A 12,906-nucleotide genomic window follows, 5' to 3' on the forward strand; every position below is an offset into this window, starting at 1 on the left:
AACAATGTGCCAGCTGTGTGCATGTGCTGCAGAGCGTCAGTGTGTGAGGAATCAGTGGTAGGCATAAAAATACGGTTTCTTCTGCCTTAGGGCTTTACACTGGGTTAGTCAAGTGTTGTCCTCCTGCTTCATTTGCAATAGGACTGCTGCCATAATAGTTTAAGAGTCTCCATAAAAATGATTTGTAAGATACCTTGTAAAGAATAAATGTGAAATTACACATGCCTGGAGAAAATGGGGCCACAGAGACAGAGCTTTAACAGTGCCTCTGAGTAAGAAGATCTATAAACTTAAAACTGTACCTGTTTTTACCATTCTAGGGGTTTTCTTCACTGATGTTACATGCTGTAATTTTCTCCAGTGATCAATTTGTAAGGTGGTTATATTATGATGGGAGAGATTCAAGCATACTTAATTTCACCTTCAAAGGAAGTTTTGGTTCAAAGAGAAGTGTTCATAAATGATTAATTAGACATGTACTGACACTTGAGTCCACAGCCACTGTGCTTGGAGTTATTGATTACTTCCCACCATGTCACTTAGAAATAAGATAAAACAAATCCTCAGGTAGCTGCTAAGAATCAGAGGTTTTACAATGCAGTATTGAATTACTGATTTTCGTGACAGTGTGGTTAGAAATGAGCTGTTTTATCAGTCGTGATCAAGCCTCACATCATGCATCATGTGGAGCAGGCATGTAAACCAGAATTTAGTGATCTTTTACAGTTGTGGGCAATGAAATCGTTCCCAAGGGAAGGCTACAAAGTCTGAAGAATGCTACAGTAGATGCTGTCAGGTGGAAAAATGTCTCAAATATTCATGGAATGTTAAAAAAGGAGCATATTTGCAGAATTCTGTGGGGATTTCAGTGGATTGTTTTGCATCAGAAAATATGAATCTGCTGGAATCAAGTTTTCTTGGTCTGTTTGTTTGCTAGGTTGGGTATTAGTTCTGTGAGGCAGTGTCCTTGGCTATGGAATTTTTGGCTACAATGAGGCTGGAGTTAGCCATTGGTTCTGTAGGTATCTGAGCACTAAACTATGGGGGTATCTTCTCTCCGGTTTCATTTTTACAGCTTTTATCTTCAATAAATAGTTCTTCTGATAGCAGCACTGTAGCTTTGTGCTGGAGGCAGCACTCAGAGTGTGGGACAAGTATTGTGGTTCTGGTGCAGAAACACATTCTGTTGCCTGAACTCAGTTGCAGACCAGACTCTGAGTGTTTCAGTTGGCTCTAATTCTTGTGAAGCATCACCAAAAATCTGTATTCCTGAGAGAATAGAATGCGATTCTTCCTACCAGAAATCTGTTTGTTCAGAGCTAAGTTTTTAGATGCTCAGTTTGCTGCCACTATTGCTGTTAAGTGCTTTAAAAAGGTCAGCAAAACTATCAGCTTAGGATGCTTTGCTGCTTTGCTTCTGGGGTGGATAGACCCACATAGCTCCCCCCCCCCCGTGGGATGTGGGAGAGAATTCAAAGGGCAAAAGCAAGGAAATCTAGGGGAAGAGGCAATGACACTTAAAGGAAGGGAAAGAAGCCAAACAGAATAAAGAAAAACAACAGAAGCAAAAGCATTTGCATCTTGGTGGGAGATGCTGTTACTTTCAAACGCTGGAGTAAGAAACAAATCTAACCTGGTAAATAAAATCCTCTTCTGGATTCTGCCATTTATGTAGCTGTTCTCTGGCTGAAGAGACTTTAAGTGCATAATAATTACAGCAGGTACCTGGACTGCCAATTAAATTGACTTCTTGGCTAATTTTTATAGATGTTTTAGCTCCAGTGTAACCTAATTTCATGAGTCTGTTAAGATTCATCCTTGCTGCAGCTTTCATTCAGAGATGAAACACTGCAGTTTGATGCTTTCAGGAGATGTGTATGGAGCAAAACCCACATGAATATTTATCTTGTAGTTCAAGCTATTTATTTCTATCCCTTGAAGTACTGCAGCTATGTTTTATTTCAGCTGGCAACCCAAGAGAACATGGGCTTGGCTCTTATTCCACCAGTCATGCTGTAGACTGTTGGGTTGTTTCATTTTCCTTATTGTTTTTGATGTTAATGTGAAGGGTGGGTATATTTGATCCTCTACTGGCTCTTTTGGAGTCCTTTTCTGCTCAGAAGCTGCATCCTGAACGTAGGAAATGAAGCTAATGAAAATGCTGCTTTTTGTTAACATTTTTTAGGTGGATTAAACAGGGCATGGTGTGAATTTTCCTTTGTATGGAGCTAATTTCAATCCTGTCAATGCTATTTCTATTTTATTTCTTTTTCTTGCTTGCAGGTGTTCTCCCTTCAAGTGAATAAACTGAATTTGGTTTAAAACCTGCTGTGAAAGTGCACATCCAACAAAACCTTGTTAGGCCTGTTAAAAAGCTGAGGAATGTGCTGCTTCATCAGTTCTTTGGTGGCACTGTAATTCCAGTGCATTGACCTTCCAACACCTTCACTGCTCATGCTGGTGAATGTCTGTGCTTATTTTCATGACTGCTTACTGTTTCTGATCTTGGACTTAACTTCTCCTTGATCTCACAAGTAGAGTGTCTGTATAATGAATGTGACCTAGTGGTTTATAGATGTCTCTTGGAGCTAGAACATGCTTTCAGAGCACAAAATCCAGGATTTATAAAGGAGCAGGATGGTGTTGACAAACAGTGGCTTTCCAGAATTGCTGCATGATGTGAAATTTCAGCTGCTGGAGGAATAAAACACTGCAGCTATAGTCAGTCAGCCAGCCAGCCATCAAAATGGAGCTTGCTGAGCAGCATTCCAGTCAAATAAGCTGCTCCAGCTATAAATGCTTACCTCTCTATGGAAATGGTTCTTTTGAGGAGCAACTTTTGGTTAACCAGTTGGGTCTTTGTGGAGGATTGACATAGAAGAACAAGTCAGTATGGAGTAACTAGTTATGTTGAATTAGCCAAGTCATAGTAATTGCATGTTTGAGCTCATACAGGCTGTTTTGAACAGGTACTCATGTTTGGGGTTCTTTAATTGTAAGTTCTGAGGATCCAGGGTCTTGGAGATACAGAAATTAGCTGTTAATTTTTAACGTTGAAGATGGGATTGGAGAAGGAGCAAGCATGCATGGTGGCGTTAGGTTAGCATAGGAAATTACAACTTTTAGTACTTGATAAAGCTGTAAGCAAATGCAGGCATGTTATGGACAGCCATTCTAGGTCATCTCTGCAGCCTCATCTGGTGGGGAGAGAACAGGTACACATAGATGCTTGCATGCAGATCACAGAACACATTGATACCTTTTAAAGTGATTTGCAGAGTCTTGCACTTTTGTTGTCCTGGTTTTAAAAATAAATTCAAGTGGGTGGAAATGGTTTAAAATAGGTGGAATGTGCAAAGTCTGGAACTGATCTTACTGACACTGGATCTCTGGAAAAGAGTTCCATGTGCCTTTTGCTGCAGGGGACTGTGAGCTTGTACCTGACCCTCCAACCTGCATAGAGGTAAGCTTTGGAAAGCAAAGCCTGTTACCAGAGGAGGTGACGCATCACCTGATACCTGTCCCCGTTGTGTTCAACGCAGTGCTTGACAGAACGCTTTGTTTGACATATTCATAACCAGGTGACTGGCAGCTACAGTATGACTTTGTTCTTCCTTTGTCATGGGACTGTGGTGTAGGTGGTAGGAATAGTTACACTCTGCATTGAGGATGTGAAGATCACTGACAGAAGCATGTTACCTCCTGAGGGTGAGCATCTTGGGATCTGCCTTGGTATGTTTTGTGACCGTTGGTGTGCTGTGTGTGTTTAGGGACAGCCCTTTCTGTTCTCTCTATCTGTAGCAAATGTACCTCTGGAAAGCTGTATGTCAGTCTTAGTAATTCCTCCTTGCTGCAGAACCTATTTCAAGGTGTGCTATGGATGCAGTGCAGGTTTTCATTGTGTTCCTGCAGTATTCATTACAGCTGCGTTCTTTGTTTTGTCCTTTGCAAAACATCCCCATGTCCTTTAAGGAAAGGACTGTCCATGGTCATCAGTCATACAGGAATGTGTGAACCTTTTCCGGTAAATTATGGGAATTTAAAGGAGTTTTAATGAGTAACCCGCTTTTGATTAGTTGTATAGCACTAGGGAGACCTTTTAATAACAAAAGTGCAAGACAGACTTCTTGCCTGTGTCAGTAGTAGTTACTTGTATTTCCATCCCTTACCTGTTCAGGCTTTGGGGTTCTTGTTTGGTACAACACTGCGTTTCTATTGCAGCATTGCTATCTGCATTTCTAAGTTGTGCTAGTGGAAAGCATAATGACTTGTTTAACCCGTTTGTGGATGGTTTTATATCACAAAGGTGCAAAGCTTGTTTCAGAGGAACCAAAGGTAGTCCTTTGAATAGATGATACCAGAAGCTTTTACAAGTTTTTCACTTCAAATTCTCTTGCTGGTCTGGTTTTGTATATTGGAGGCATTGGCATGCAAATAAGCAAAATGACTAGAAAAACTGGGTTCTGCCCAAATAACTTGTTCAAGACTCGCTTCAGTAAGCTCTGTTCAGCGTTGTTCTTTTGTGTTAATTGCTTTGCCACTCACTTTAAAATTTATTTCCAAGAGCAAAATCGTATTGTGAATATTCTGGGCAGCCAAACACGGAGAGTTTCTCAGGGCAAAATATAAGAGAATAGAGCCTGCAGTACAGATTTACCAGCTGATGTTGAAGTTGGGCTCTTGTGATGGGTATTAGACGGATTTGATGTTTTTATCTGTTGTCTTTCAGCTTGAGCTTCAAAACTAGCATCTTTCCTGTAGGAGATCAAGCTATTACAAAAATAAACCCAGATATGGCAGTTTGAATCCATGCACACAAATCCTGTAACAAATCCAATTAGTATATACCAATGCCTAGCCTTCAAATCTGAGGAAAGAGATGAGCTTTGTTGCTTATCTTGTAAACCACAAAATCTGGGCTGCTTGTAGCCAGTGCTGTGTTGTCATCCTTAAACTGTGAATTTCCAGTTTTCTTACGAGGCCTCCATTTGTAGCTTTTTCCTGTTATTTGTTAAATGGTTTCTCTAAAGTCTCTCTTTGCCATCAGTGACAATACAGCTGATGGCAGCTGGTCCTGAGCTCCTGAAGGCACCCTTCCTTGAAAGGCAATTTTGGTAAGAGCTGTTAACTGCAATTGCCAGTGTGTAAGGGAGTTTTTCTGGGTACATCATGGACATGGGGAGGAAATGCAGATTACAAATGTTGAATATGAAGCAAACAGGATGTTTTCGTCTTCTGGCATTTCAGCCTAATTGAGAGTAACTTTTTGCTGTTCCTTTTAGCAAGAGGAAAGGACTTAATCCGTGCTTTTTGGCTCATGAAAGCTAACCGCTGTTATTGTGTCTTCAGCTACATGCAAATTCACAGTAACTTCTAAATAAAAGAACTGAATGTAAAAGAAGTGATCTGAGTGTTACGTTATTTCTAGTGTAACTGATGCAAAATATATTACTTTGTCCTTTTACAAGTGCTTCTAGCATCTTAGGACAATTTGTGATTGTTATTTAAAGTGACTTCCATGATTATTTTGTAATTTAGGTAATGGTTACAAAGCTTGTATATAACTTACAGGGATATGACTGAACTTTCAAATAGAATGAGCTTAAATTGTGGTGTGAGGTGCCTATCAGGAGAGCACAGGGTAACTCTGGCGTTCAGTTAACTCAAGTCTTTGATTCTACTTCCTCCATTTGTACTTGTGTTTTCAGAGGAAAGCTTCATTGCCTTTGTAGTGCAACTGCATTCTGTGGGATGTAGTTCCGCTTCACAAGGCCTTTTGTAATGCAGCTATTAGCGTGCAGGAGAGGGGAGCAGAGAAGCTGGTCTTCATCTTTGTGACCTGGTTTACTCCAAGGCTCTTAATAATAACTGGCAATCTTTTAAATCATACTTTTTATGTCTTAGTGCCTTCTATACAAAACTACAGCATACCAGAGCTGCTGTTACAAAGCATCTCTGGAGCTTGCAAGCTGATATGCGAGGTGGCTGTGTTTGGGTAGGGAGCCTGAGGACTTGTGCTCTTTGCATTTGAACTGAGCCTGAGCAGGGATGGGTTTTGAACTAGCTCCTTTTTATGTGTTGCAGGTACATACAAGGCTGTTTCAGACCAGAATCCCATTGCATGAGCTGTGTGCAGCAATAGGCTAGTCCTGCTGCAGGAGCTTCAATAAAAAGGGAAGAGGCAAGAAAACATGGTGAAAGTGAGGGAATTGTAGCACTGGTCATGAGAGGGTAGTGTCTTGTGTGAAATCAAGTTTCCTTCTGGAATTATTGGCTGCTCTCTTGCTAAAAGGATGCAGTATTTGCAGCCAGTTGAAACCTGAAGCGTCTTGCATCTTTGAATAGAATCATAGAATGGTTTGGGTTGGAAAGGACCTTAAGATCATCCAGTTCCAACCCCCCTGCCTCACCACCCTAACAGGAAAGAACTTCTTCCTTATATCCAATTTAAACTTCCCCTGTTTAAGTTTGAACCCGTTACCCCTTGTCCTGTCACAACAGTCCCTAATGAAGAGTCCTTCCCCAGCATCTCTATAACCCCCTTCAGATACTGGAAGGCTGCTATGAGGTCTCCGTGCAGCCTTCTCTTCTCCAGGCTGAACAGCCCCAACTTTCTCAGCCTGTCTTCAAAGATACAGTACCTTGGAGGATTAAAGAAGCCTTCTAATGTAAACTTCATTTTTGGCAAAGGAGTGGATTCATTCCAGTGCACTGATAATTGCTTCTGGGGTCAGCAGTTGTCCTGAGAGGTTCCTGTTTCTTGTTGCAATAGTATTCTTTGGATTCCCTCTTTCCTCCCCTGCTATAAAGGTTTACATAGTTGCATCCTCAAGGACAGATTTTCTGCAATGATAGGACATATTTGGAGACCTTGGAAGAGAGACTTCCAGATAATATTGCTGGTAGGGCTGGGAAGTTTGGAGAAACTCCAAGGCTGACAGCAGCTTTGGTATGAACAAGCATTTTTCTTACAGAGTCAGGGACTGGCTTCTGCTGGGCAAGATAACACAAGGATAGGTGCACTGACTTGTACTTCCAGTACAGATTTAGAATGATGTTATCAGTTCTGCTGTTCAGTTCACCCAGATACGTGAGCTAGCTGCTGCTCTGGAACCAACTGTTGTTAAGAGGATTTCTCCCTTTCACATCTGGCTTGTTAATGTTTCGAGCTGTTGCATCCTTGCCTAGAAGAGTGCAGCACTTTGGCAAAAGGAAGTCAGAAACTTGTGGCTGAAAGTTGAAGGTTTAAAGGTCTCTGACTGGAGAACAGCACAGGAAAAAGGAAGGAAACTATCATCCAGCTGAGAGCAATTGCAACAGCGCTGCAGCAACAGTCAAGAAAAGCAGATGCATAAAGTTTTGTCCTTGTGGAGATGAGGACTTGTAAATAAGAAATTGCTGAAGCGTATGTGGAAGCTCAGATACTCACTATGGTGCCAAGGTTGATATAAAATCCTGTAGTGGCAGGGAAGTAGGGAGTTCCTAAGGGAAAAGCAGCATACTGAAATGCCCTGCCTTGACAGACGTAGGCGAATGCTACATTCATTGACTTAGATATCTGAGTTCCAAAATGGGCTATTTTAGTTCCTCCTCCTGAATGGAGAATTGGAAGGAATGTATATGTGTGAGGCATTCAGAAAGCTTTTGTTCTGGGCAGTGAGGTAAAAAGACTTGAAACACAGGAGGAATTGTGCAGTTCAGTATCTTACAGAGAGGAGGAAGGAATTGGCTTCAAACATGATGAGCTCTTCTACTAGGTGTAGAGTGTGCTTCTGGCTTTGTTTCTCTTGACTGGAATGCAATTGTGCAAGTTATAATTACTCTGGAAAAATTACTGTCACAAAAGCAGTGGGATCTTCAAGGGTCATAAAAAATTGAGGCTGACAGATTGAGGTTGTTTGGGAGGAGATATTGATAGCATTGCCATGCTGTCGTTTATCATCGCGCACTTGGCTTGTCATTGGTACCTGGTGAACATTTGAAAGTGTGGAAACTAGATTTTGGTGAAAAATCTAGATTGGGTGAAGTAAAAATGTTTGTTACACCATTGCCAGCCATCTGGAAAAAATCTCCTGTAGTCTGTCCATAAAGCTGGAATGCTTCATCAATCTGTAAGTTACTTGCAGTTTGCTTGGTTTCACTGAGGAAATCTGTTGTTTCTTTACACTCTCCCTCTAAAGAGGAACATCTCCTGTTGTCTCAAGGGTTCACAGCAGTAGCCTGACAAAGCTTCTGTGATGGTCACTGGCTGCTGATTGCATTATGTACAGTGAGGCCCAGTGTTTCTATGCGACATTGAGATTCTGAGATGTCAGGTTCTCTTGTTCGTTCCCAGCTTTCTTAGTTAAGGATGCAGAAGGGCTCATCCTCCTGCTGAAGAGAAGTTTTGTTCTGCCAGCTGTCTTTTTCTTCCTTCAGCTCCTTCTGGCTGTACTTGCCTGAAATTACCTTACAGTAAATAGGATGTTTTACAGTAATGTATATGATGTATTCAGAGAGAGGAGTGTGGTATAATACATCAGCTGTTCTTGTGGTAGGTAGTATTTGTCTTCAGAATGACTTTGATAACAAAGAAGTCAGTTTAGTTATGAATGCAAAAACCCATCTTTTACCATGGGAAGAAACAGGAAAATTAGTATTTGTCAAATGTGTGTGTTTGTGCACATCAGAAATGTGGAAGTTGCTAATTCTGCTTTCCTGTCTTGTCAAATAGATCTTCTACAGCAGCTGGGTATTTGCAAAAGAAGACTTGGACAGCACACAGATACTTCATCTCTAAATCAAGTCCAACGATGCATTAGAGGAAGCTGGAGTGGCTGCACAGCAATTTCACACTGAAGGATGAATAGTGAAGAAGAGTTTTATGATGCCGTTACGGGTGAGTGACAGGCACAGTGCCAGCCACAGACTGCATTGTGTGTGTGCTGAGGAGCTGCTAGTGTCTTGCTAACATATTGCTGTTAATGAATAAATAAAAAGTAAACTGCTGCTGGTGGAACTTGCAGTGCTATTTTCTGAATAGAAGAAAGGAAGGAGTATAATTCAGGTTCAGACTTGGAAACGAGGTGGGGGTTTTTGATTAAAGCTTAGTGCTGGCTATCAATTTGTAACAGTCCTTTAGAGGCCAAGTCTAGCTTTCATTTTCTGTAAAATGCAGGTAATTTAATAGCAGCTTGAGAAGTAATAATTTTAAGACCTTTTGAAAGGTGAAATGTCTTCCATGGATTATTTTTGTTGTTATTTTATTCATTTCTTTCTTTTAATGGAAAACTTATCCTGAAGAATTGAAGTAGAAAATGTTTTTCTGGTCAGGAAGAAATTACTGTAAAAGTATGCTTTTACAGTATGTAAAAGGGAGCCAAAAGCCTTTGCAATCCACTGCTGTTTCTAGGAAAGCAAACATGAATCACTTCACACTTGAGCAGTGTATCAAGTGGAACTTTCTTTGAACTAATAAGGATGAATGGTTATTTATGATATGGTTCTGATGGTGAAATAAAATGCTCAAAGTATTTTAATAATAAAAAAGAAATCCTGTCAAAGATCTCAAGCAAGTTTAAAGTTTTCCACTTAAATGTTTCCTCAGAAGTCCTCTAATAGAGGTGAAATGAGAAGTGCTGGCTGTGGTGAGTGTAGACTGCTTAATGTAGAATCATGGGAATACAAAGAGTATAATGGGAAGCATGAAAGCTGAAGGAGTGGAAGTAGCATGGAAGATACAAGTGGTAAGGTAGACTTAGGCATGGTCGGTTGGAGATTCATATGATGAGGAGTAAACAGAGGAAGCTGGGTGAAGCAGTGTGACTGACAGTGGGCTAGATAGGACTTGTCACAAGTATGTCACAGAGCAGATAAGGATGTTTGCACTGCATTCATGCTGGGAGTGATGGGGGCTGCTGCTCCTAATCCAGCTGTACAAATCTTGTACACAGTGTATTGTACTGTACAAATCTTGAACACAGTGTATTGTTCCTGTATGTCTTAATGTTTCAATTCTGAGAGCTCAGGACCACAGCTGTAAATGTACTAGGCCTTTTTCCCACTGAAAAAGGTGAACAGAAACATGGCTCTGAGGTCTGTGTGTACACCTTTGATGTTGATGCATTCCTTTGTCTCTTGCTGCAGAAATACACAGCACTCGGTGCTTGAATCATCTGCATTTGAACACTCTGGTTTTGTCATCTTTCCTCCTCTTTTTCCCTGTCCTCGACCTCAGAAGGTTGATTCCCCTTGCGACTGCTCCGGGTGGTAATGACTTCTGAGCTATTGTGTGTGAGCTGTTCTTGTACCTGGCAGTCTTGGCTGGCTCTGCTCAAAAGTGGATGTTGTACACCAGTTCTGAGTGCTCCTTGTCCTGTTCTAATCTCAGCCTTCCACAGGGAGGAGTGTGATAGCAGGAGGGAAGTTTCTAAGCACAAGAATACCTGGTGTCTCTATAGGCAGGGACACAGCCTATACACAGCCCTCTTCTGAGGAGTTTGGTCTGCAGCAGCCACTACAGGAACTAAATGAGCTTGAACTTTTCTCCTTTATATATGTTGCCCTGGAGTGTGTCCCACAGGTTTAAGAGGAACACTAAGTTTGAAATAGTTGGTTTCAGATTCTGCCTCCCTCAGGACTGGCTTTAAAGACAGGTGCTCAGTCTCTTTCTCCAGCTGGATGCTTTAGAAGCTGATGACAGTTTGAAGGATTACTTGCACAAACCTAATAAAGTTGAGGCCCAGTTCTGTGTAGCTATGTCTTGTCCAAGTCATATAAATGTGATGTGAACATTAAAACCAACTGTAAGTAGGTCTTTCTGCATTCACGTTCCTGAAGTGGTGATGCCTGTAGCAACTCTTTGCTCCTGTTAGCACCATGGGCTGTGTGTCTTTCAGACAGTGCTTTGCTGAAATTTTTAGGATCTAATGGATCCTCCTTCCTTGAGGAAGCCACAGCTTTTCTGTAGTTATTAACTGATGGCATCCACTTCTAGAAGATGGATCTATCCTAAGGAGACCCCTGGGTTTTGTTGCGGTGGATTTTATCTCTTCGCCTGGAAGTTTCCTGCTTCTGACACTGTCCCCGTCACATCCAGAAGACATGCTCACGTGATGGAATTACATGCTGTGTGGCTGGGAGTCATCCTCCTGGCACATGGTTTGGCCCTGACTAGATGATGACTACACTTCTAACACAGTCCATCCTGCGCATTTACATGGGTGATGAATTGAGTTAGTGACTGGTAAAGAGTTTCCATGGAGAGAAGTTTCTCTGCAGAGGTTATTAACATTGCTGATTAGTTGGACACTTGACATCCTTACTTCATGAATGAGTACTCCCCTTGGGAATCCCTTGGGAATGTTACCTGTGGTATCGGTTAATTCTGCTTTTTTTCTGAGATGCCAGAGGTCGTTTTCTCTGAGACTGGATCAGATGAAGTGGTTGATCCTTTGAATTTCAGATTCCTTGAAATTGCATTTGAGATGGGGAGCACAAATCTTTGATCACTGCCTCCAGTCTGTGTCACCTTGGGTTCATTAATCTCATTGCAGACTTCTTAAAGACCGTGCCATCAGGTTCTGCTCTGTCAGAACTGTATCTTTCATTAGTTCTGTCAGATACCTGCTTGCCAAAATGCTTTGTGGAAGGATTGCCACAGAATAGAAAAGCGCTTGGCCAGTTACCAAGGTAATTGATTTTGACAAACATGAATAGTTTAGTTTTGCTTTTGAAAGTATTGACCTGCAGGTCCATGGAAATCATGTTCTGTGCCAGGTTCACGCAGCCTGGTGTGTTGGTGAGGATGTTGTCCTGTTTCCTGTTGCTTGGCTGTTGTTCACTTTATTGCTTTCACTTGGGGAGGAGGAAGTGAGGTATCTGCTGCCAGATTTGTTTTCATAATGTCTGAATCAAATGGGATCTGTGGATTCTGTCATAACCTTTAAGTGCTGTGGCTCTGTGAAAGGCCAGGATGCCCCATCCGTGTGTTGTGAACATGGACTTGTTTGAGAAAGTGAAGGGTGGTAATTTCTGGCAAAGAAAGCATTTGCCTCTTGCTTCACTGACTACCTACACTTCAGTGGATTTATCCCTACTGCTTATGTCCTTTTTCGGTCTGGAGGTTCGCAGTGCTGGGCTGTTTTGATTCCTGGCTGAGTGACAGAGCTTAATTAGCCTTTAAGGAAGTTGCTGAGTGTATGAAAGGGGAGGTCTTGTGTTTCTGTACATGACTCATAGGACCGGGTGCTGCTCATCTCCCTCCTAGGCTGGTGCAAAGTGTAGTCTGTGGGGACTTGTTTCACTTGCAGGATGTGGAAGAAGAAGAAGGCCAAGAGAACTAGAGTTACTGGCAAGTCACTTTTCTTTAAGCTCTTGAAATAGATTAATCTGGGCACCCAACTTAAGTGTTTGACTGTGAAAATTTAAGACTTAAAAGTAGCCCTTAACGGATATAGTTGGGTCTTTTGATTAAGCTAATTTATGACATCTTATTTCTGTGTGTGGTCTCCTATCCCCTTTCAAATCCCCACTTTTATCCTCATTCCCAGTGGCTTTCTGCCACTGTCCTGTAAGTAAAACTTACCTACTCGATTTTGCAAGTTCAAGGCTTTAATGGCAGTTGGAGGAAGGTTCTTTCTGTAACTTAGAAAAACTACAACAGATCATTTCAGTCAACTGTTTTTATTCCAGATCAGTACTTTGTGAAGTACATTCTCTGGATAGTTCTTCACTATAATGCTTAGAACTATACAGAACTATAATATGTAGAACTTCATTGAGAAACAGCTTTGAAAACTTTCTCAATGGGCTTGTAGACAAGCCAGCTGATACTGAAGGTTGAAAGTATAGTTGGAAATCTAGTGATTATCTGTCTTTGAACTGTAGTGATGGTTTTGGGTTGGTTGGTTGGTTGTGGGGTTTGGG

General features: G+C 41.5%; 1 protein-coding gene across 2 annotated transcripts in view; it reads left to right on the plus strand.

Moving 5' to 3' along the window:
- The window catches only part of OSBPL2 (oxysterol binding protein like 2), a 35,076-nt gene that overhangs the window by 4,479 nt on the left and 17,691 nt on the right, over positions 1-12,906 (plus strand). For both annotated transcript variants that reach the window (XM_062642247.1, XM_062642248.1), the window contains one exon: positions 8,714-8,878. In XM_062642247.1, the coding sequence (XP_062498231.1) occupies positions 8,842-8,878 (37 nt within the window). In that variant the 5' untranslated portion in view covers positions 8,714-8,841. The remainder of the gene's footprint in view (positions 1-8,713; positions 8,879-12,906) is intronic.

The sequence above is a fragment of the Pezoporus occidentalis genome, unplaced genomic scaffold (genome assembly GCF_034315485.1).
Source record: "Pezoporus occidentalis ecotype Australia unplaced genomic scaffold, CSIRO_AGI_Poc_V1 ctg70, whole genome shotgun sequence".
Classification (NCBI taxonomy): Eukaryota; Metazoa; Chordata; class Aves; order Psittaciformes; family Psittacidae; genus Pezoporus; species Pezoporus occidentalis.